The sequence below is a fragment of the Boleophthalmus pectinirostris genome, unplaced genomic scaffold (genome assembly GCF_026225935.1).
Source record: "Boleophthalmus pectinirostris isolate CB_2022bp ecotype Guang Dong unplaced genomic scaffold, ASM2622593v1 HiC_scaffold_7, whole genome shotgun sequence".
Classification (NCBI taxonomy): Eukaryota; Metazoa; Chordata; class Actinopteri; order Gobiiformes; family Gobiidae; genus Boleophthalmus; species Boleophthalmus pectinirostris.
In genome coordinates this window covers 25124651-25150331 of record NW_026571473.1, presented here as the reverse complement: position 1 = coordinate 25150331, position 25681 = coordinate 25124651, and the positions used below count along the sequence as shown (strand labels likewise).

Genomic DNA, 25681 nt, shown 5'->3' with positions numbered 1-25681 from the left:
TAAACACAACTCCGGGTATGTTTTTGAGGTAACAACATTATAATACAAGTCAATTTTGAGACCCCTGAAAAAAAACCTGAGTCTTTTTTTCTGCTTTCTCAAATTTCAGATTGTAGGTATTTGTGTAATAGGCCACATGCCATAACTCTGTATACTGACTGTGTACTGACTGATCCAACAATCCCCACATTGTCTTTGCTAAAACACTAGCTAAGCTTCCATAATCACTCATTTAGTGGTGCTTACAACAAATGCTTTTTCACAACTTCAATTACAAGAGATACCATAATTCCTGTGAAGCCTGACCAACGCAGTCCGTCTTCTGTTAATTATTACTAATATCCTAATAAGCCTGTCCAACACTAAATGACCAATTTAAACAAAGCCATTGTGTTGGAGACTAAAATATCCAAGTGAGATTAGAAGCGGACATAATCTTCTTTCTTAAATTCGTCTCCATTGACCATCATCCCATCCACCGTGTTTAATCTGGGAGTAAATATGTGATTATGTATGTGCTGATCCTGCAGGAAAAGCTAAGCAAGGCCATTGTAACAGGACTGACAATAGCCATGGTTTTAAGGTTGAGCGTAGCATTAGAATAACAAGACCTGTTTTACGCTCAGATTAGTGTGTAGCAACTGGGTTCGTTTAGCTGTGTTTGCTTTATGGTGCTCAGTGGTTTGGGATACACACTTTATTCAATGCGTCCTGAATTTTAACTCTAAGTACTGGACTAAAATTCAGACACTGGCACTAACAAGCTGCATTCACCTGACAGAATTCACAATTGTGCAAATTTGAAGTTGAAACTCTCTTCCTAAAAAAATGTCCACAATGTAACTTTTTTGTTTAATGGATATGCAGTTGCCTGGAATGGTATTACATTTATACATTTTACGCATTTTATTTTATTTTTTTCTTTTAGTTGCTTAAATGTCCTATAGAGCAGTGTTTCCCAATTTTTTTTTTCTGGGGACCCATATATTAAGTCACAAATCTTCACGACCCAAGTCAATAGACATTAGCAGCTTTTCACACATCTATTTACATTTTACAGAACGAAACTTAAAACCACATGGCTAATTTGCATAAACTATAAGCAATTAAAAAAAACAACAACAAAACAGCTCGCTCCTTGTGTGCTGATGCCATCAGGTTCTGCCAGACTAAAGAACACAACTCAGTGGAATATATGTGAAAATTGTTTCAGGAGAAGCCTTTCCTGGACCTCCAGAGGATAATACACAGTAGATCCAACTCAGTGGTGCTCTTTGGGAAGGGAAGTCAGTACAAAGATGCAAAAAAACCCAAGGCACTCACTGGTTCAAAATAAAATGCCTTTATTAGTTTACGGCATGTCTTAATGAACAACTTAAAAAGTCCCGACGCGTTTCAGCCTATGGCTTTCCTCAGGGGACAAAAGAGGAAAGCCCCTGTCCCCTGAGGAAAGCCATAGGCTGAAACGCGTCGGGACATTTTAAGTTGTCCATTAAGACATGCCATAAACTAATAAAGGCATTTTATTTTGAACCAGTGAGTGCCTTGTTTTTTTTTACATTCTTGTATCTTTATATGTGAAAATTGGTTTAAGGTCAGTAAGCATAACCAGAATTAATACATAAGGCGCACTGAAAATTAAGGAATTTTAAGTGTGCCTGTCTGAAAAACATGGTACTCAAATTTTAAACAAGGAAAAACAGTAATCAGTGTTTCCTACAGAAAATTGGTTAGGCAAGGCGGTGCTGCCAAAAAAGTGAGGAGCGGGGAGAGGTGCGCAGAGATGTATGTAGTATGTGTATATTGCAGATCTACATGCATCGTGACAAGGCGGCCCAAAAAAATCTCTTGCGACCTACCTGATGGTCGCAACCCAGTCTTTGGGAAACAGTGATATAGAAGGATTATCCAACTATGTCACTTCACTCTTTACTGTCCATGTCTCCTGCAGAAGGAGCTGCTGTCCTGTCTGGTATCATGTCAGTGTCTTGTAGGATTTCATTAGGATTTCAACCTCTCCTGGGGGGTGGGCTACTTGTATTGATCAGGTATGAGTGGATGTGCGGCAAACAAATAATCCATCTATATTATGCAAAATTGACTCTTGTGAGCTTTTAGTTATGTTAGAACTTTTTTACCTCATCAAAAACATACCTGGAGTTGTGTTTTGTTTCATTCACACATGTTTGAGTAATCTTTTTTTATTAGTGTGTCTACATCTCTAAAGCTCAAAATACTCTGTTCTACCTTGTGATGTCACGTAGTTTTCAAGTTAACAGCTACCTTTTACCATTTGTTCAGTAGAGATAGGCAATTCCAGGGCTAAAATTATCCAAATGATTTTAGTGAAAGTGTGTAGAGTTTAAAAACACAGTGGAGCACTTCCTGTATTTCCACAAGTGTTTTCCCTTTGTGAGACGTGTGAATGAAACAAAACATATCTCCAGGTATGTTTGTGAGAAGGAAACATTATAAGATGAAACAGAAAATAGCATAGTATGGGCCCCTTTTAAAAAGTAGTTTTCTTAGTGAGAGCTTTGTCACGTCTACACAGATCTTGCCACAGCTTTGTCTAATGGCACAACTTGCTTCCAGTTTAATGTCGTACTGTGAAACATTCCGTGCAAAGCCATCACATCTCTGTGGATATAGGCAGATGGCAGATTTTTCCAGATTTTTATAGGCTTGTTGAAAATGTTAGAATAATACGTAATACAGGACATTTTCAAATGATTCCCACAATAGTATCCTTTTGTGTTATAATAAAGGCCTATATATAAAATGTATTTTGGGATGAGTGTGCTGAGCTGTGGACTGCAGTTTCGTCTTAAACCCTTTCTTTTGCTGTAGTTGGTGGTCATGTAGTTGGTGGTCACCTAGCAACTCACAGCAAACAAAACCTGTTACAACACCCGATCATGCATTCAGTTTTTTCATCATGATGCACAAATCAAAATCCTATTGTCTGCTAATGACGAAGGTTCTCGGGGTCCAAAATTATTATTGGCACAAATGTATGTACTTCATGGGACTAAGCAAATCGATTTAGAAAATGTCCACGATTGGATGAACGCTTTTAAAGGTCCTAAATTATACAAATGATTCTAATGAAGATGTATGGAGTTTAAAACACAGTGGGCACATCCTCTATAACCACATGAGTGTTTTCAGTTTGAGAAAAGAACTCACCCTAAATATGCAGGATCTGTGTGTTAAACATGCATGAATGAGACAAAACACAACTCCAGGTCTGTTTTTATTGAGGAAACAACATTATAACAAGGAGAGTCGTAATAGGCCTTTTTAAATTTACAGACATGGAAACCTGAAGTTTTCATCCACTCAAAAAGTTAGACTTGTTCATTTTTTATTTCTGTGATGGTATCGTTCCTCAGTTGTTTCTACTTTTGCCGCACAACAGGATAAATTTCTCTGTGGAGTTTGCATATTTATTCCTGTGTCTGGGATCTTCATTTCTCCCTTATCAATCTAAAACAAGCAAAATAAGCAAAATCCTTCAGCTAAGTTAGTCCTGACCAAGTTCCCCAGTGACAGTGAAGAAGTCAAACACAAGGGACACATTTCCATCTTGTGTGTAGGCCTGTCATGAAAACAAATTTTGAAGTGCACTATACTGCTGAATAAATATTGACAATATACTATAATTTTGACATCAAACCATAAAGCAGAATTATCTCAAAATACTATTCTAAATGTACAATATTTAAAAAAAAAATGACCTGAAATAAATAGTAGAATGAAACACTTTAGTAGTTAGTTAGTATCTTTAATGAATCATAGAAGTTCATAATTCAACCTTCAGATCTTCAAATCACATTGTAGTAAAGAAAAGTAACCCACATTTTCCCACTAGTACAAAGAAAATGTACTAGTATAACCCCAAATAAGTTGATATAGTGTAGTATTTATCGTGATACGCATATTAAGATGATATTGAAAAGAACACTAACCCTCAGAACAGTAATTATTCAAAGCAATAATTCACAGATGTCAAATATGAATGTCCAGCCAAAAATCAAAGTCACAAAAATAAAGGTAAATTGTGTAGCTTTTTTGGTGGAGGGTCCAACAAATGCTTGTCTCCATGAAGGTGTTATTGCTTTGTTTGGTTTCATAGTGTGGTAGTGAACCTCTTTATCCTCATGGAAACCAAACCAGACCAAGTAACAGGTCAGATTTGTGAAGAGGCAGCACTGCTCCCAGTCAGCCTTTTTTTCTAGGTATTTTTGAGTTATAAAACCACCTGTATTTGAATAAATGTAAGGTAAAGCTGTTTAATGTCATACTGTGGAACATTCCAGGCAAAGCAATGACATCCCTGTACAAACAAGGAGGTGACAGACCCCCAGCCAAAAAGTTGCGCAGTGCACCTCATTAAAAAAAAAAAAAAAAAAAGATATGCCATGAAACAGCTTGCACAATTACATAATAAAATCTGTAATTTGAAAACTCTCCAGCTGTTAACATCCTACACACACCGGCCTTGTTTTCCATTTTGTTTTCCCCTCATCCTGTCTAGAACGTGATTTGACAGCACGTTTCCCATCTCCGTGTTGTAGTGTCATCTGAAGCACCCTGACATAACACTATTGGAGCAGGTAAAGCCCTTGATTTCGGCTGCTCTGAGTGGTGGAAGTGATGCCCGCGGAGCAGTTGTCTCTCTAGTTCAGCTTGTACCAGCGCGGTAGAGACTCAGAGCCTGAGGTGTACAAATGTGTCCTGGCCAGAGGTGAGATCAGAGCACCACCACGAGCCCCAGCCTAACCAGAGCTGACACTGTGCCAATCCCACGCCGGGCAGCGAGCAGGAGGGTGGTTCTATGGATGTGGCAGGCAGCAGCTATCAGTGCGGCTCTGTTCACTCACCTTTACTTCAGCTAACACCAAACTGCACTTCCTTTTGTGAAATTTCTCTTGATTTTTATCGTTTTGGCGCTCATCCCTTTTTTTTTTCTTTTGATCTATGTTATCACTTTGTTTCCTCATCTAAAAACATTCTCTCTTGTTTAACACACAAATCTTACATATAAATGAGTTCTTCTCTCAAACGGAAAACACTGTTCCACCTTTTGGACCATATGGCAATACAGCAAGTGCTCCACTGTGTTTTTAAAATCCATACATATTCACTAGAATCATTTGATCACTTCAGCCCTGGAATTGGCAATCTCTGCTGAACAAAAGGTAAAAGTTAGCTGTTAACTTGAAAACTACTACTATATGACATCACAAGGTGGAACAGAGTATTTTGAGCTTTAGAGATGTAGACAGACTAATAATAAAGCTTACTCAGACATGTTTGAATTAAATAAAACACAACTCCAGGCATGTTTTTGATACGGTAACAACATTCAGCTTTGTATAATTAAGAATTTGCAATTAGATTTTTTACATTTGTTGCACTTTTTTGCCCCCCACCATGTCAATAAACAATTTTATTTTCTGTGCCATTCTATGGACTTGATAAACACTGAATATATCTTATATTAGGTTTTTGTAGGCATCCAAATTAGGGCAGGTACGATTTAGGAAAAATATTGAATTGCACTTTTTTGGGACAAATACTGTGTTTACAATTTTGAGTTATGTTTTAATGATTCAGTTCAAAGTTCACATTTTAAATACATTCTAGAAGAATTGACAAAAAGACTGAAATAAGAACTGACAAATACAAGAATCACATTTCAGAACATGTTTGCAATGGTCTAAACTACTGGCTTAATAAGACTATACTTTGTTGTTTGTTTTGGTATGTGGTCATTTCTTTGGTACATGGTACTTCAAAAACGGTAGCGTTTGCAATTTTCAATTGTCTAATTGTGTCCATTCCTATTGTTATTTTAATTCAATTTTGATTTAATCTTGAAGCCCTAGTCCAAATTTGGAACAGGGTTTTGTCATGATTAGCCTCTGATATACAACCTTCAAATCCCTGTGCCTTGTCATCTGTTCATGGTCATTACATTTAGAATATAAGAAAGATATATTGTAGATAGAAAAGAATGTGTTAACCTGGTCTGTGCTAAATTTAAGCACTAACTTCAATACAAAGTGCTTCCCGAGGGCATGGCCTAACAATTTACAGAACTGAGCCACACGTAACAGAAAATCATGTGGGTGCCATGTATAGCGGCTCTATAGCTCCCATTGTTGTCTCTGAAAGGCTGAACAGGAACTGCGAAGCAATCATAAAGCACGCGGGGAAGCAATTTCTTTCTCTTATTCAAGTGAAAAATTATTCTGTGCTGTCACAAAAGACTCCCTAACAAGGTGCTTTAAACTCTCTGGCAGTGCGTTGCTGCAGGGTGTCAGAGAGTGGATAAGCTATAAATGACGCTTAAACTTAAAAGTCTGTTTTGTGTAATGGCAACATTTCGTCTCCTCTCCCGCGTGCTTTTGATGTGGAGCTAAGATTAACAGAACTAAATCGCACTCTTTAAATGTCTCAAACTAACAACACGGCCATAATGAGTCCACAGTAGACAGCAAATGCCTGCTTTGATATGAATTCTTTCTTTATTCAATGATTTCACTGTTTACATGTCTCGGTCAATGTATGTTATTAAAATACATGTGATTTGAAGTGACAATAGAGGGATATGCAGCTGCCGAAGAATGTTTCTTTCATGTCTTGATAATCCTTTATGATGAGACGTGCTCCATGTGGATGAGTGGCTGTGGAATGCCAAGGAATCTGTACATTTAGGCCTGTGTGTATTTACAAAGGAATTATACAGATTTCTATTAATGTTTGAGATGCTGGTCACCCTGAAATAGTGGACTTTAGTGTTGTAATTTGTTGTCCAAAATGTTTGTGAAGTAAAGGGTGTCTTAGACAAACTTTTGATCCACAAGGGAAATTATTTGGACACAGTAGCTGACACATCACAATATAATATAATATAATAACAAAGACCAAAAATATAAATGGTAATAATACATTCAAAATAAGTAGCAAAAATATATATAATTATATCAATCAATCAAACTTATTTGTATAGCACTTTTCATACATTTGAAATGTAGCACAAATTGCTTCACATGCAACAGAAAAATGACCACCCCCTTGTTTCATCCATATATACAACAATTTCAACAGAAACATAAAACATAAAGCTCTTAAAGGTTATAGTAAAAATAAAAATGGAGAAAAGATGAGGTGGAGACTAAGTGAAATAGTAATGATAATTTAATTTAAAACAAACGTAATAACAACAGTAATGATAATAATCTAAGTTAAACAAGTAAAAATTTCAATTAAAAGCTAAATTAAACAGATATGTTTTGAGTTTACTTTTAAATATAAGTGTATATGTGCAAGTAAAAATGAAAATAGAGAAATATCGTAATGCAAATATATCTCTCAGTTGTGTACATTAGGTCATAAGGAAAAAAGCTGAAATGCAAAGATGAAAATGTGATTGACATGACAGATTGTATGGAGTATGGTATGAATGTAGTCCTGTATCTCTCACTGTTCGAGTCTGTTTGAGAATGAGTTCCTCTATCCTTCTATAGTCTGGTGCAGTTGGAGAGTACCTGATGCATTTTTATACTACTGAAAGAACTAATCATTTCACATTGCGCCAATAAAGTCCTGAGTAAATCTGGAGTACCCCAAAGCTCCACAGTAAGACTGTTGCTTTTGTGACGCTTTATACAGCTCTGAGAAGTCAAAAATGCTCGTGGTCAGTTTTGTGCGTTTACATATAACACTACATATTTTCCAAAGATGTTTTGCATAAGGACACAAAAATGGTAAGTGCTTTGAGTGACATTTGAACCGCCAACCCCGATGAACAAATACTGAATCTACTCTTTAGCATTGTTATGCACATTCGCAGCTGTCATTAACACAGTTTGTACTCACTGACTAAAATGAATAAAACATTTGACAAAAACAAATCTCGTCATCAATACCCCCAGATTAGCCGTGTAACCTGCTCTATAATTACTCTTCCACTCTGAATATAAAACCATTTTTACTCCGTCTGCTATTGACAAATCTGAATCCTTTATAATGCGTCGTCGAAACCACAGAGAAGTGAGCACAAAACCTGTTCCCTGATGTCACAATTAGGACTGGCTCAAAGGTTAGCTCTGATCTGGGCCTGTCGCCGTATTGAAAATCAAATGCAGAGTAAAGATCTGGGCTGTTTTAGATCTAGGGAAGGTCAAAGCGGTGTCACACTGACTCGGGTTCAAGTCTCTGGGGTGTCTCCAAAGGACACACACCTCTTAAGATAGAATTGGCTCTATTCTCCACGTGAATGACTGGCACCAAATGTCAAGCGAATGCACAGCAGGCAGATGTCACCGCCTGCATTATAATACCAGGAGGAAGAGGAAACCAAAGTCGTCTTACATCTCTAAAGATTAGGCCCTTAAAACGATTCCTACTTTAAGTCTTTTGTGCTTTATACAGCTTTTGACCTTATCTCGAAGGTGTGTGCACGGTAAAATCAGGCCAGGAAAGCTTTCTTCTGCTTTTTGTAAATACAAGGATTAGTCAGGGTTACACCTTTCCACTCTTACTTGCGTTGCAAAGGAGGATGTGGGTAACCTTCTGGCCGAGGTTTGAGCCAGGGTCAGGAGTCTCAGAAGGGAAAAGCCGGGCCAGGACTGTCCTGTGCATCTTAATTACACTCCTCTATGTGTTTGACCTTGAAGACAGCGCTTCAGCCTGATTTATTTAAGTTGGTTTTAAGGTGAAGTGGGACATATGGAGGGTCAGCACTGTTCACAGGTTCGAGTGGGGTTAAAGGACCTGTACACGCTGTTTTTGTTGTAGTTGAGCAAACTTTGTCTTATCCCAGTATAGACATGTTGTATAAGCAGCACAGCAGCAACTAGTTCAGTTTTTCATGTTTTAAGACATTAACAATTTGGTATTTCTTATTATTTCAGCATTTAACCTGTGACTTTTGTGCTCGACAGGGCAACACTCCTGTGGCCCACCCTGAAGATGAGCTTGAACGCCTCACCAAGAAGATGCTGTATGACATGGACCACCCTCCGTCTGAAGAGTACTTTGGTAAGTCACCAAGTAGGATTGTCATGATACTAAACTATAATTAGGATATGATGGAAAAATCTTGATACTCAATCCCAATTTTTATTCATATATTAATTAATTTAGAATGCAATTTACACAAAATAATAGTTGAGTCAATAATATCACTATGCCATCCTTTACATGCTATATATGGAAAGGGCTTTATAAGTAGTCTAACTGATTGATTGAGCAAATTTGAATATTTTCACACACTAGAAAAGACATGATCAAAAACAGATTAATTAAACTATATTTGTTCAGACTCACCAGATAATACAAATAGTCTCTCCTAAGTACTCATAGTGAAAATGGCCACTGGGCAGTACAGTCCTTTCATTCACATTGATGAAAGCAGTCTACCTGTTGCCTTAGGAACTCAGGTCTCCAATTGGATCTATATATCCAGTGGTCGCTGCTCAAAGGGCACTCTCATTATAGCCTGTAGTGTGGTAGTGTTAGCTAGCTGTGCATGAGTGTCTCTGGAAATAGGGCAGTCACTTCACAATGTAGCACTCATAGGTGAGAGTTGCTAAAGTGGCTAAAATTAGCCTGTGAATCACTGATTCACACGTCACTAACAATAGGATGCAATTTTAGGCACATTCAATCCAGTAGATTGCTTTTTGTTAAATCGCTGAAGCAGTTTTGTAAACATTATCACTCTTGGCGACATCACTAGAAACACATCTGTTCACGCCAAAATCATTCAGGAAGGTGCAGAGGAAGTGTAACAAGTGTAGATTGGCACGGAAGCTAAAAATGGCATCTTGGAAAGTTAGATTGTGAGGTTGAGAATGTAGAACCGTTTACTAAACTAGAACTTTGTGCCAAGATTCTTTCACAGACTTTTAAGATATTACGATATTCTTGTCATTATCCAAACCAAATGAGTTGAAGTAACCACTGCAAACCTACATTTTACTATATTGTTGCAATTTACAACACCTTTTAAGTTCAGTTGCAAAGTGATAGTGGCAGTAATCGCAGCATAGATTTGGAGCAATAATTTAACATTGCAAACGTAAAAGTCATCAAGCATTTAGCCTTCATCCAAATAGTTCACTTAAAGTTTTAGTATTATGTACCATATTAGTGTAGGAGATGTCTTTATTTTGTTTAAATAATAGCTACAGGTTACCAGGTAATTGACATATGTTGCCATTTTCATGCACATGAAATAATTGTATCATGACATCAGTATTATTATTATTATTATTCCTGTTTCAGAATACTGTCTGTCCATGACAGCACATTTCCAACAGCAGTCTACAGGTTCAATACAGACAGGGCATGAATGTGATCAAAGCACAAGAGCCTAACTCACAATGATATAATGAGAGACAGGTAATGCCTTTGGACACACAGCTCATTCCTCTTTTTGATAAAATTTCTGGATGCTGTCTGATTGTCTGTCTGTATCTCCTCTCATTTTATTCTGGAGCATTTGATATTTTGTTTTTTATTGTGAGTAAAAAGACACAGCCAAGGTTTTACCAAATAATTTGAATACTATTTTGCCAAATAGGATTGCAGACAGGGGGATTGCTGCTCTCTCCTCAGCATCCTTTAATCTCCTTTGCCCTGGAATTAGTTCTCATGCCCATTAGATCTCTCTGTCAATGCTTTGAATGGGCTGGAGCAGTGGGCCACCTATCATCACTTAATCGGGCTCACACCATGACGGCGTGTGGAGGTGTATTTGAGCTGTGGGACTTGTATTTAACCGGTATTAAGGGAGATTGGGCTCTACATTTGGTGCTCCACCGCTCTATAAAGACCTTAATTGGTTCACACTAGACACGGGTCAAACAGCTCTGCTGGCTTAAGCACAGTGCAGTCATTTTTACAGTGAAATGCTTGGGCTACATTTAGCTGCTATGTGCATGTTTGACACTGGTCTGGTGTGCACCTGCTACACGACTTTCACATTGTCCAAAATCTGCTAGTATACAGTCTGTCAGTGTATGACTCTAGGCATGAAATTGATGAGAGGAGAGGAAAGCCAGCTCACATAAAGAATTTTTTAAATCTTTTTTTTTTTTTTTCAAATCAAAGAAAAGTTTAATGCCAAACTGTGGAACATTCCAGAAAGATTTGCTTCACATGGTTGCTGAAATTTAAATTATTTATGATTTGCCACAGAAATGGTCAGTAGTTTATGTACTTTTATTTATGTTAAATGCAGTATTTTCAAATAATACAACTTCCAAATAGTAATGGAACTCCACAAGAAAATTATTCTCTTTGAAAACAGACATCTGTTTAACACACTAACTATAAAAATATTCCAAAAGAAAATAGAAAATGTGTTGCAAAGTGTAGTTGTATTTTACCCAGTGCAGCGTATGTCCTAAATTTAGCCTGTGTGTATGTGACACTGGCCTGGCATGCACCCACTAGTGTAGTGCAAGTATACGCCACACGGCACCCATCACGCTCGCTGGCTAAAGGCTGCTAAAACAAGGACACAGGAGCAGAGAAATGGGTCATATGTGAGCCGAGGTAGCCATAACTCGTTAGGGCTAGCGTGTGTGTACCCGATGCTACGCAGAGCAGGATTGGGAGCGGGAGAGTGGGGGTCATGGTGTGGTTAAACAAGACGACAGCTGAATTAAGTGAGAGAGATGCTGAGGTGACTGCAGGGACTCATTAGCAAAGGCTTCAGTGCTGCTCTGTGCGTCCTCCCCCGCTCAACACTGTCCACAAACTCACCCAAGACATGTTTGGTTTTACTCAAGTCCGACTCCTTTCTTCCTTTTCCACTAAATCCCGAAAGTCCCAATGCACTATCCTGTTTTAATTACTAAGAATCTTCTCTATTTTTTTGCGAGGAAGAGGTCGAGCGGATTAAACCCTAGGGCTAGTCATTAACTAGATTAATCAAAGTGAGGTCTGAAGCACAGCGTTGGACAGGATCATTGTCTTCCTATAGCCAACTTTTTTTTATTGGTGTCACTAATGTCTTTGAGCTTCTAATCTAAAACATCCATATCTGCAGCTCTCCTGAGAGTCCACAGGGCTTCATTCACTTGAATTAATGTTACACTCTGGCTTCTGTAATGTCAGGGGCAACTTTCTATTAGCAGCAGTACACTATTTTACATTATCAACCAGCAGTACAAGGGAAGAGAACGGACCTCCACCAAGGCCTTTTCATCCAGAAAGTTTCAGAACTTAAACTGGTGATATTCCCCTCAAAGCATCAGTTTTATGTTGATCCACAAACCCTTTTTATATGCCATTTATTTGTCCCTCAGCTGACTCCTTTGATTCATCTCAAGTAATAAAAATCCTGTCTTCACATGAAAACTAAACTATTTTTCATATTGTATCTCAGTGATTTTTTGCTGCAGGGGGATTACATAGATTCCAGTCTGAAATTAATTATCTCTGGGAAGTGTTTAACGCCTATTCTTTTAACAATGCATGTTTTTGGACAGAAGTGACATGCTTACTTTGCACAGTGTCAAGTAATTAACCTGGGAACTGAAACCACCACTCAGCCAAAGCAAAGCCATCCAACAATCAAGTGCCGAGTTGTTTTAAGCACCTTCCCAGTCCAACACACAGACTGACAGGTTGGCCTTCGATGACTGTCACATCCTGCAGAATCCCCCTGTAAAAACCTGAAAATGATCTTTCACAAAAGAGAGGGTTTTTCTCGGAGAAACACACTTTTGGAGCCAAAAAGCACCACGTGTGATTGAGGCCCCCTTTGAAAAGCGTCTGATTAGTCCTGATTTAGAGTTCCAGATCAGATTGGAGTAATCTGAAAGAGCCTATTCTCCAAATGTCATCATCCGTCATATGTAATCCACTTAGGTTGGTGCGTAGGTGTACTGTGTTTGTGGAAATCTAATAAGACACAGCTGCGCCGCTCGCTTCTTACACACGCATCCTGGCATTTTGAGCATGAGAGCAACTTGGAATATTTTGTCATCGCTACGTTTCTGTCAAGTAAAAACCAGGACATAAAGCTGAATAATTGAAATGATGAGCTGTTTTGCATTATTCACAATTAGCAATCGTGATACTAACTTCAGTGGCTGTTTCTTTAAAGTCCAAATGACAAGATAAGGATTTCTTCTTGTCCTTGCTGACGTTCTGTATGCAGTCATATAGAATAATACAGATATGCCACGTGAAAGTTTAATACCTAATCAATATTTATACTCTGAGATTTCCCTTAGAGATTCCCCGACTGTGGCATAAATGTTTCCGTAATGTTCATATCAAAAATGATCAGAAATAGACTTTTACTGTACTGTATGGAGCTGTTGGGAAAAGCCTGGGTAGTCTTTTGTTTTAGAAGAAGTTGAGTAGAAAGGAAAAAAAAAAAGTCTTCAATTTTTTTTGCTCTAAATGTTAGCTGCAAGTGGCCTCATAATTTATAAGACACCTCACATGAAACCTTTATGAGAGATCTTGGAAGAGAGACAAAATGGCGAGCTGTAGAGGAGCTCCAGTAACAGTCCAGGCTTGAGTTGTTGGTGGATCAGCTGAGGTAAGTGGGTCAAAATAAACTTCAGCTTTCCATTTTATTTCCTACACTCTCTTAATGTATTAATAGGCGCGCAGTTTAGACAGCTTTGTGCTTTGTGCTAGACGCTCTCTGAAAGGATGTGCATATTAGGGAGTTTGCCTTAAGGACCCTCTTCAAAACTGGCATCATAATCCATTTTTATAATACAATAATCATCATTTATTTTTGTGCATGCTGAACTATTGAACTATGCACACAATCACCATCATCCAATTTGACCAGCATGTTTTGTGAAAGTAGAGTTGGAGAAATATGTAAGTACGTAGGCACAAAAAAACATGACAAACCCACACATACAAACTCTAGTCAAGAGAATCGAACCCTAGACTTTCGTGCTATGTGGCGTTTTTTAATCACTGTACCACAATGTCAGAAGTGGTGGTAAAAGCGTGTTCAAACAAACCAGCCCAAGAAACTACAAACACAGTTGGAAAGTCCATCTTATTACTCTTCCTAGCTAATATCTTGCCTGCTTCACTCACAGAACTTAGAAAAGCAGTAACTTCTTATGGTCTGAGCCAGTGTCTAGCGCACAGAGACAAAATGGCGAGCTGTAGAGGAGCTCCAGTAACAGTCCAGGCTTGAGTTGTTGGTGGATCAGCTAAGGTAAGTGGGTCAGAACAAACTTCATCTTTCTTTTTCATATCCTCCGTGAAGTTAATGTATTAATAGGCACGTAGTTTAGACAGCTTTGTGCTTTGTCTTAGATACTCCGCTGAAAGGATTTGCATATTAGCGAGGTCGCCCTAAGGAACCTCTCAGGAGTTCGCTTTCAAATGTGCCTCTACATGTCATAACAAGTGGGATGCATGTCAGACTCGAACCTTTTTCCAAGACACCCACCCACCAGCCGCGAACCCACTTCACAGAGCGCCAGCCCCCCGTCCCACCTCCACCCCTGCTCCCCCCACCCAGCGCCTTCGGCCAAGCACCTCGCTCTCACCCACAACAACAAACCGGTTCCATTTAGAGTGCAAAGGTTTCCGTTTAACGTAGAAAAGAAAAGCCCTCCAACTACAAACACAACGCAGCTCAAATGTAACTAATTCAATTCTTCGGCGCAAAGAAACCAAGCTCATAAATAAGCAATTCCTTAAAAACAGCAATGAGCGAAAAGAGACATTTACTGAAATACCTTCCATGCATATACATGGAGAATCACATTAAGAAGACGGATTCTGGCTGTTTATGTGTGAATTTATACGACCGCAGAAATGTAATTACAGAAAAATACAGTGGTTAGACATGAATGTGACAGCTCATGTCATGGTAATTTCTAACTCTACACAGCTGTATTTTTGACACTTTTTGACCTATGAAATGTGTAACTCTGGACACTGGGTTTTTGTTTCCAGTTTCCAGTAGAATTTTTCCCCAGATATGGACAAGTTGAAATCTACAGTTAACGTCTGATGTTCTTTCTCTCATTGTTTGCCATCGCATTGGTTTGCTTTATTGATAGTTAGAACAATTCATTTATCAGTCTTGATAGTTCATAGATGTAGGCCCTTGGTAAAACATGCACAGCACTACCACGGAAAGCTGCTGGCAGGAAACATCCTGCTCCGAGGTGACAGTGAAAACAAGTGCCTCTGCACACAATTGACACAGTGATAATGATAAAGTGCCTGTAGTTATTGTCTGACATCCTCCTGCGGCCCTGCTGTGAGACAGAGCCTGTAGAGCGGCAGTTTCCTGTCTGCTCCTGATGCAGGGCCCTGTGCCCGTGTGTGTGCGTGTGTATAGGGGTATGTGTGTACGTGTGTGTGTCAGGAGACTCAGTGGAGAAGGCTGCTGAAGGAGGTCATGGACCACCCGGGGGCATGAAGAGGGGGCATCACAAGAGCAGTCTGGTGGTGACATGGTAACTCGCCCAAAGCCTGTGTATCAGTGTACCACCTACAGTGGATTAGTACATGACAGCTAAAGACTAGATTATAGCACACAATAGGCACAGCTCATCCATCACAGCTGCCTTTTGTTACAAATGCTCTTTGTATGTCAGAGTGGGCCGAGCGGCTTATCACAACGCCTCTCTTCACCAAATAAACTGGTGAGTTTTCCTGCTGTGTCACCATTTTCCTTATTATGGGCTCTCTGTGATATCTGATTGGGTTAGATGTGCTTGAACACAGGCTGTCCAGTATGTGCGCTCATTATGGTGCTACTGCGCTGACCTCTGCCGCTGCTTTCTAGTCTCTCTGATGCTGTGCTCTCGCCAACAGAAACGCTTTTATTTTTTCTTCTCTCATGGTTCACGTGAGGTGACCGCCCCCAGGCCCAGCCCCTCCCCTCTGTCCCAAGCCTCGTTCACACAGATCCACTGAGGCTTGTAGGATCAGCTGCGTGTGAGCCCAGCTGAGGCTCGCGGCCTCATGTTGCTACATTTGATTTGTGAGTGAGCTTTTGACCTCACACTATACACACACACACGTACACACACACATATGTACACACACATACATGTATACACACATGTATGTATACACACATGTATGTACACACATACAGGCCCTATAAGGACACACAGCGGTGTACCTATGTACCTGTTCAGACTCCACAGGAATGATCCTGGCTGTGCTCCAGTCGACCTGCTCCTCCTTCATGTACAGCACAGTAGCAGCCCCTGAGGCCCTGGCAGAAAGCGCTAATGTTTTGTGGCACGTTTAGCCCCAGCACCGTCCTCCTCCATCGCACATCTCTGCTCTGGATCTGCTGACACTGGGAATGAGATTAGAGCAGCCGAGGAGCGGAGGCATTCAGACTGAAATACAGTGATGACAGCTATTCTTCTGTTGTCCTGAGGGCCACAGCATTGTGAGGGCGCCCAGGGCCTCTCTGAAACAACAGAGCAATAACCAGGACCAGAGATGAACATCACACACAGCCCGATGGCTTAAACTGGAGTCTGTGCTCCTAGCCACCGTTTGACCTGTTGGTCCTCACTTTAATTAAGCGGGACCAAGTTTCAGCTTTTTGTGCTAAATTCGACCAGCCTGTTTACCCCTGTTCCCTGGAAACTAAAACCTCACAAGCTATTACAATATCCTTTGTGTTAATAGTTAAAAAACACTGTGTAGTCAAACACTTGGTGATGTAACCATGAAATCGTCTGTTTTCTTCCAACACAAACTTAAGTTGTGACTCCCGAGTGGGTTTTGTGGATCTTTTATTAGTTTTGAATAGGAACTACAGTTGCTGCTTTTGCCTTTGGGCTTTGCAAGGGTTGCACCAGCAGAATTGTATTCTTTAGTAAGATAGTGTGAAAAGTTTGGTCTCCCACCAAAAAGTTCCTTGCGATCCCTCTTTACATGCACAATCTTTGATTTCTGACGATGTAAGATCAAATTGAGCTGCAAGTGTGCTCCCTCTCTGCCTTTCAAGCTGCTTCAACATCACGGCGTGAAAAAACAAAGACGGCAAGACGGAGCGAAATCTGAGGCGTTCTGCCACTCAACATCCCCCATTCACCAAACAACGGCGTCTCCCTGCCACTACAAATACATTAGCAATCAATTATTTATGGAACACAGTCAGGGCCTCTTTAATCTTTTCCTTTTATCCAATTAAATTGTCTAAGCATTGGAAGCCTCTATAGCTCACAGGGAATGTGCAGCTTTTAAAAAGAGAAGAAGAAAAGACTTTGCTTTTGACTTTCCATGTAACAGAGGAGACACTTCTGAGGCTGAGCAATGAAAGGGAAGAGACTGAGTCAAGTGTAAATGAACCCCCTCCTCTTGCCGCCATTGCATTGGTTTGTACAGGAACCATTTGAAGTGGGATATTAAGACTGTGGTTCCATTCTGGGCGCAAAGGGACACTGGGGAGCATGGGCCTTTCATGATTCCTTAATGCACGGCTGAAATAGTTGGAAAGTATTTTGGATCAGCTCCACCGGGTAAATACCGTGTTGCTTCAGTTGTGGCTCTCCATTTTTCAGCGCGTCCATTGAAGTAGTGACTCTAAACCGCTCACTTCCGATGGCATGAATGTGAAATTATGGATGTAGAGCACTTGTAAAACAATAGTCTCTATGATTGTACGGTAAGATTCAAATCAAGAAAGACTTTTTTTTTGGATATGCACACTGATATTGTCTGGGAATGTTCTACTTCAAAATATACTGTAAGAGCAATTGGCAGTTTAACGACAGACTTGTAAAAGTTTTCTTGTGTGTAGTGACCATGATTTTAAGGTTTTTCTCCACATGCCCATCCTGTTGTAACCCCTTTGTCCATGTATACACCAGAAAACAATAATTTCATTGCCAAATTAGTTGACTATTAATAAAAATAAAAAAAATTAGTTGCAATAATCCAGTTGTTATAGCCCTAAATGCAACTAAAATTATATATACATTTCTGTTCCCACAGCAACACATCATCAAATACAATTATGGGAATCATGATTATAACAATACATGTGTTGATACTGTACATTAAAGGTTAGACTCAAAGCAGTACAATACTACAATAGACTTGTCATTGATGTGATATGACATTTTCTGTACTATGGACTAACTGTTCTGCCCCTCCCTTGATCGTGACCTAGTGCATGTGCGTTGTTAACACAAAGCACATATATGGCGTGCACAATGGCAGTACAAAGACCCTGCTGTTTGGGTCCGTTACATGACGCGTTAGCTCCTGTGTGGTCTGACGTGGTGCGTACATGTGTGGCTCCCCGCTCGCCTCAAAGGGATCCTCCTCATTGTGTACATGCACGTTCATCTACGACGCTGTATGGAGTTTATTCAAATAGCTCCTCAGGGCTCTGTTCGATCACAGACTGCCAAAAGCAAAAGGATTTCCGAGGCGCGCTGGGTTTGTTTAAAGTGTGCGCCCTCTGGGATATGTTTGGCATTCCCATCCACTCAGAGAAGGACGTCCTGTGATGTGGAGGCGCTAACAGGCTCGGCACGCTGCGATCCCGGGGCCCTCTGAAGCGATTACCCTGCGCTCACACCCACGCCTAACCCCCCCTCCCCACCACACCCCTCCACCCCTCCCTCCAGCCCCGAGAGACGTGCCTTTGTTTAATCCGCCTCCCGTACAGAAGGTAACACGCTCATAATTGAGGTGTGGGTACAGATGTTACAGGGAGCGAAGCGATGTTAGGAAACTTGTGTTGTAGTCAATTGAAATCAAGGCCTGTAAAAGACCAGTGAAAAAGAGAGAACGGAGATGGAGGGAAGAGTGAAAACAGTGGTTGGCAATTAGTTTTATGCTTACACTATTCCATTAGTCTAACATCCTTCCGCTTCCAAGTCTCTTTACACTTTTGTTTGTTTATTGATACCTCAGTTGCCACATATATCTTTGGGCAAACAGACAGAAATATATATATCCCGAGGGAAATTCAAGTTTTGCTGGAACATTTACATTTACACTGCACTTCTCAGTCACCTTTGTGTCTCAGTTAAAGGTCTCAGTGCAGTTTAACAGGCGGACTAGTCAGGTAGGCTCAGCAGATCCTGTGTCAGGGCAGTTTGAGGGGAAAGGGAAGAGCCATAGTGTCCCTCCTCTGTGTCCTGGAGTATCACAGGAGCGTCCAGGGGGAGCCATAACTGCTAATCTATAAAGCTGTATTTCTTTAGTCGATGGTGTCTTAGTTGGACAAATTTTTTTCTTGGTTAACTACCATATTTTTTGGACTATAAGGCACACTTAAAATCCTTTAATTTTATCAAAAATCGCGCTTTATAATCCGGTGCTCCTTATATATCAATTATGGTTGTACTTACTGACTATGAACTGATTTTATGTGGTACAGAGCGCACAAAAATCTGTCAAAATGCTTTAGTACGACTTCGGTAAGCTACGAAGCCACACCACTTGATGGATTGTCAGAGCATTACTGTAGTCGTGACCTTTTAGTCTGACAGAGGAGAGAACTGTTTTTTCAGAGCTTATAGTTTATGCAAATTAGCCATGTGGTTTTGTTTCTGTAAAACATAAATAAATGTGCGCAAAGCTACATTAAACACATTATTACCTAGTAGGAAATAAAACAAAACAAACATAAATCTTCCACCCACATTCACATTCATAATACACAGTCACCAAGACAGGGAGGCAACGCCGGGCGAATTACGCCACAATCTGCCAATGGATCGTGGATGCCTGAGCTAAGGTATCAGTCTCAAGTGCTGTCCATTTGTTTTGCTTAATGCGCCTTATAATCTTAATCGCCTTATAGTCCAAAAAATATGGTAATTATTTTTATTAAGATTATAAGGATTTATGAGCACAACAGCAGGAAGGAGAATCCAAGGCGTGTTACATACTGTGTGTCTTTTTACTTACGCAGATGCTAATTACTTAACTTCTCTATATACAAAGTTCCTAATCGTTTTCAGAGCTTTTGCCACCCTTTATTCAACCAAGACTTTCTTTAGCTGACTATAGGTTTACTAATCTGTGTTTTCAGCCCCTAGACAATCTCCAGTTACACAGTGTAGGTGAATGGGGATGCACGATCTTGGCAAAAGGACACACACAAGTTTGCATGTAATCAAGGTACCAATCTTTCCATTTGTACAACAATCAGCACACCTAGCGCAACCACCCAGGGTACGTCCGATTACACCTTGAAAGGCCTACATTACAAAAACAAAGGCTATAATCCAAAATCTCAAAAGAAGGTTCATCATTTTGTTGTTTCAAAACACTTTCAGTAAAATGGCAAAGCATATCCGCAAACACTGTATTTTGTCTGTCTGTTTTGCTGGAAAAGTTGTAGTCTAGCGATTCTGTGAGCAACTTTCCTCCATCTCCCTCGATGAGATAATGAGCGATGTTAGATTAGAAAGACATTAGCAAGCCTTCCAGTCATGCAGGCATCTCATCTCCTCAACATATAAAAGTTCCTCTCTGATACCTGACACGCATCATTTGAGTTTTTGATTTGAAAAACGCAGAGTACAAGTGTAAAAAATGGCTTGATCAGATAGCATATCTCCCTCTGTTAAAATGCTTGAACTGCTCTCTTCACAACTGCCTGTGTCAATCACTGGCAAATCAGTCTTTAGATGCAGCAAGAAATGAAAAAAAAAAAACACCCCAAAAGATCCATAGAAGAATTAATTAAATATACTGTATCATTTTGCATCGGTCCTTAGATGTGTCAAAAATAAAAATCTTTTTGAAAGCCTATTATTGTGGAGATAGCAGTAATTAAATTGACAGTGTTATTAATTGGGTTGAAGATAAAATGCATTGAGTGGAGGACATCTTAAACTCAATTAAAGATATCGCTCGCTCAATTAGAGATATCCCATTGCCATGTCTCGTACTGCGCAATCAGCCTCTTCTCCGCGCAATAGTAGTAGTATCACTTTTTACACAAAGACCGACTTGGACTTGTGAAGTTTTCTTTTTATCGAGACTTTTGGAAAATAATGTCATCGCGTCAGACTTTTTTGGCGAACTGCGTGGCGTCTTTAAAGGGGAATAATTATAGCGTTTAATCCTTGCTTATCTGCGTTTTGAAATAGAAGTGGCAGTGGAAATGAGGTACTTCTGATATTGACGCTTGAAAAAACTGGACAGCAGTGTATAATGAAGCAGGTAAATCAGATATGTCTTTGTTCTATTGAGATTACTGCTTCTTTAGATTTGTACCTGAGAAATTAGTAGTAAAAAGTTATTTAAAAGTGTGGTCACAGAGTTGAGCATCATGCATTGTACTTTCCACGGTCTGTAAGAAAAATATTAGGGATGCGTCGGTCCAGCTTTTTCAGTTCCACTATTGATTTCGATACCATACCAGTGCAGAGACTGAAAACAGCATTTATTTCCTTTAAACAAAAATAAAACACATCCAAGTGCGTTATGTAGCTCTTACTTATACCTCCAGGAAATACAGAATCACTTTATCCAAAAACTTTCTCTACTTTTGTACATTCACTTTTTTAGAATTTAGTTCTTTTTAAAGACGACACAGTAGGAATATTGAATAACTCTGTAAAAATTGTAAAAACCGACTGTAACCAGGAAATATTCTTATTACATACATTTCTTGCTCCAAAAAGCATATTGGCTGAACTGATACTTGGGAGCCGATACACCATTTCACTGATATCTGATACCAGTATCACTATCGGTGTATCACTAAAAAATACATACACTTGCACTGAATACTATGCAATCATTCATTGTGCAATTTCATTTTACCAATACTCTTAATTAACCCTCAATCCTTTTATTAAATTAGTTTTATTTCAGTTACATCTGACATTGTAACTAACCAAAATGGGAAGCATAAAGGGCCCATTGTATCACAGTGAGAATACTGACTCCACTTGAAGAAATAGTCTAATTTACTGCCTTTTCTATTCAAACAAAAATACTTTTGACACAGTTTACCCCCATTACTGCTTGGATTTAATTGTAAATGAAGGTCTCTCATTCAAGGAACACTCTTCAGAAGTCAGATATTGTGTTAATAATTCATTCATTAAAAACTGTGCTTGTACCTCCTATTGTTGAGTGTTCAGTATTTGATAGCGACTGCTTTTATATGTGAAAATTTATTTGACATCTTGTTTAAACTAAAAGACTTTTTCAAAAGGTTACAATGAGTGCATTCTTTTTAGTTTTCTATCTTTCTATGTTTGAATCCTCAGAAGCAGTACATCTCTTTTGCCCATGAACAGTATATACTTACATTATTGATTGAATCCTAAAGTTGTTTTAACATAAATTAATTTGTGTGTGTATGTGTGTGCTCCATCTGGGCTGACTCTGTTCGCTCTCCCTCCCTCTCCCCAGGGCGCTGTGCCAGCTGTGGGGAGAACGTGGTGGGCGAGGGCACCGGCTGCACGGCCATGGACCAGGTCTTCCACGTGGACTGCTTCGTGTGTATGACCTGCAGCAGCAAACTGCGTGGAAAGCCCTTCTACGCCGTGGACAAGAAGGCCTACTGCGAGCCCTGCTATGTGGTGAGTGCCAACCAACTGGCAGAGTCTGGAACTTCTCTCAAAAGGGGAGGGTTGGGGGTGTAACCAGTGGAGAATGAGATCATTATTGGCACCATTTTTGTTGTAAGCTGATAAATTGTCCATAGAAATGTATTAGCCAAAACTATGTAGAAAGTAAACATAAGAGTCATGGAGCGGGCACATTAACTGCTGGGTCACTACTCGTAAACCATAATAACACTTTTGAAGCAACTCCATCTCAAGTACTTAAAATGTTCATTGATCAATTACTGGGCAACAGCACTTTTTAAAGGACCTATATTACATAAAATTTTGTGAGTTAGAGGAACCTTTGTGTTATATTTATCTTCTTTGAAAACACTTCTGTGTCTTTTTTTCCCGTTTGGCGTAATCATTTTTCTGTGCTACTTCTTCACATCTACTTTCATAGTTACACGACACACATTGTGGCACCATGATGACAACAAACTATTTTGTGTTTTCAAAAAGGTGGAAATGAAAATGTAAATAAACTTATTTACCTGATGTGTTTGGACAGTCAGACACATGAAATATCTTATACATTTTTCACCTGTTTGACTCAAGTTTATAGTAAAAAAAGAAGATAAAATACATTAGATAAATTTTCCAAGGAATCTTATTTTAAAAACAAATTAAAACATATTCATTAACATTTTTACATATCACAATAAGAGCAGCTATAAGTGGAGCTGCAAACTATACGTGGAGTTGTAATTCTTGCTTACACCCAGAGCAAGACACTTCATCCATCATGCCTTCAGTGTGCAACATTAAAATAATCAGCTGTATATAAATGTGTTGTGTAACTATTAGTTTTTGACAACTGCCTTGTCAAGACTAGAAATGTCTAGTGCCAATGACCCTGAGAGCTACGCCAGCTAAAAATACACAAGATGGGTCCAGAGAACTGGACAGGTTACAGGTTAAAGGTCAGCTCTTTTTAGATTTGGCAACAACTTGACAAGCCAATGAAAAGCAAAAGTTTCTCAAACACCTGGGAAGGCAAACAGAAAATTTTGTAAAGAAAACTGTTCAAGTTCAACCAGTTCAAGGATACATCATAAACATAAACATCATAAGACCCACAACTAAATAGATGTAATAAAAGTGTTCATTTGTTACATAACTGACCCCTATTGGTCAAAGGGGGGGCTTGGCAAAAGCTTTCAAAATTATTTTCTTTATGGAGTTGACCCAAAGTGCACTCACAAGACTACAACTGTGCAGAAGTTCATGCACAAACATCAGTTAATCGCAGAAAAGGTACTTAACTTGTGAATCCTGAGTTTAATCTGCTTTTTTGCATACACTACCAGTCAAAACTTTGGATACACCTTTTCATTTATGTTTTTTTTCCTTATTTCCATGATTATTTACATTGTAGATTGTCAAAGAAGGCATCAAAATTATTAATGGAACATGAAAAGTTCCAAAGAAAAAACAAAACTCAAAATAACTCAGAACTTGTTTTATGGTTTTACAAAATAAGTCACTGCTTAGACCTTGGTTATTTGATGTGAATTCATCAAGAAGCTGAATGATTTAAGGTTAAGGGTTTGCAGCACGGTCAACAAAGCAAAGGGTGGTGACTTTGAGAAACTGAATAAAAATCTTTAGTTATCTAGAGTTATTTTATACTTTTTTGTTCTTTACTACATAATTTCATACATCTAGCTGCATATATCTGAGGTCTTCTTTGTGTACATAAAGTATAGAGTAATAAACATAAAGAAAAAATAACTTTGAATCAGAAAGTGTGTCCAAACCTTTTGACTGGTTGTGTGTAAATACCAAAAAAAACCCCAAAAAAAACAAATCTGCAGCAAATTCACTCACCAACTTTCTTTCTGCAGTTGTCCCATATAAATTGTTAAAGGTGCAGTGGGCATGTTTTTTGATGGAGAGTCCTTCTTGTCTCCATGGAGATGTTATTGTTTTGCCTGGAATGTTCCATGGTATGACTTTAAACATTTCCATTTATAACAAATGTTTCTTAGGGAAAATCAAAATGGTACGATATTTTCACAATATACATCTCATGGTACAATATTTATTGCAATATTTTAAGGAGGCTAGTATAATTGTGAATCAGATACTTTTTTCCTTTTAAAATACCTTGACAAGATTTTAGTGTGAATTATTACTAGGGCTAGGTATCATTAAGAAGTTGCCGATACAATACTTACCTCGATACAGTGAGCTTTCGGTTCAATACGATATATTTCAAATCAATTCGATACAGTTCAATAAAAAATAAAGGCGAAATCATGACTGCGAAACTAAAAGTCTTCGTTAAACTACTTCTTGTGCAAAGTGAATATGAAATACAAACATTATAATCATCAAAACAGTGAAAATGTCAAATGTGTCACATAAACGAGCTTCCTTCCACTGTTGAGTTGTGCTCTCACTTTATTATTTGTATGTGTTATATAGAGTCATGATTTGTATTGTATTTCCCAATAGCATGTAAGAATTTTTGGTCACGTGAGGTGCAAAATTATGAATGGCCTGCACCTGTGAGAATAAAGTGAAGTGTGCCTGTGGGGAATGCTGTAATCCCTCAAAAAGAGAATATACCGTGAACTGTGTATTAATGGTGATGATAAACGTAGTGTAGAGGGACCCTGCTAACATTTTAATCATCAAAACAGTGAAAATGTCAAATGTGTCACATACACGAGTTTCCTTCTACTAAACAAACAACAAAACTGTAGCGCTGTAACAAACAATTTAGTAAAATATACCAAAAAATACTGTTGGCGATATATCGATATTTCAAAATTTTTGCACACCCCTAATTATTACCATCATAATCCCAAGAATTCAAGTAAAAACATATTTCTTCATGTTGTCTGCACTGAAATGAATCATGGGATATGTAGTTCCCTATGTTTATAAGCTGTTGCTACTATAAAACATGATTTGATACATTGCGACAGCCCACGATATTATTGTGAGACTTTTGACAATACAACGTCACGATATTTTGGTTATTGTTACATCCCTAGTGTTTCTATTGCTCAAAAATACAATAATTCCTTCTGTGAAAAGCGGCGACTCTCCGCAGATCTGAATTGTAATGTAGCGTAGTGCTGTAA

At 38.9% G+C, this 25681-nt stretch overlaps 1 protein-coding gene across 3 annotated transcripts in view; it reads left to right on the top strand.

The window, feature by feature from the left end:
- lpp (LIM domain containing preferred translocation partner in lipoma) overlaps positions 1-25681 on the top strand; it is a 171964-nt gene that overhangs the window by 117171 nt on the left and 29112 nt on the right. For all 3 annotated transcript variants that reach the window (XM_055165133.1, XM_055165135.1, XM_020918742.2), the window contains 2 exons: positions 8958-9054; positions 22390-22559. In XM_055165133.1, the coding sequence (XP_055021108.1) occupies positions 8958-9054; positions 22390-22559 (267 nt within the window). The remainder of the gene's footprint in view (positions 1-8957; positions 9055-22389; positions 22560-25681) is intronic.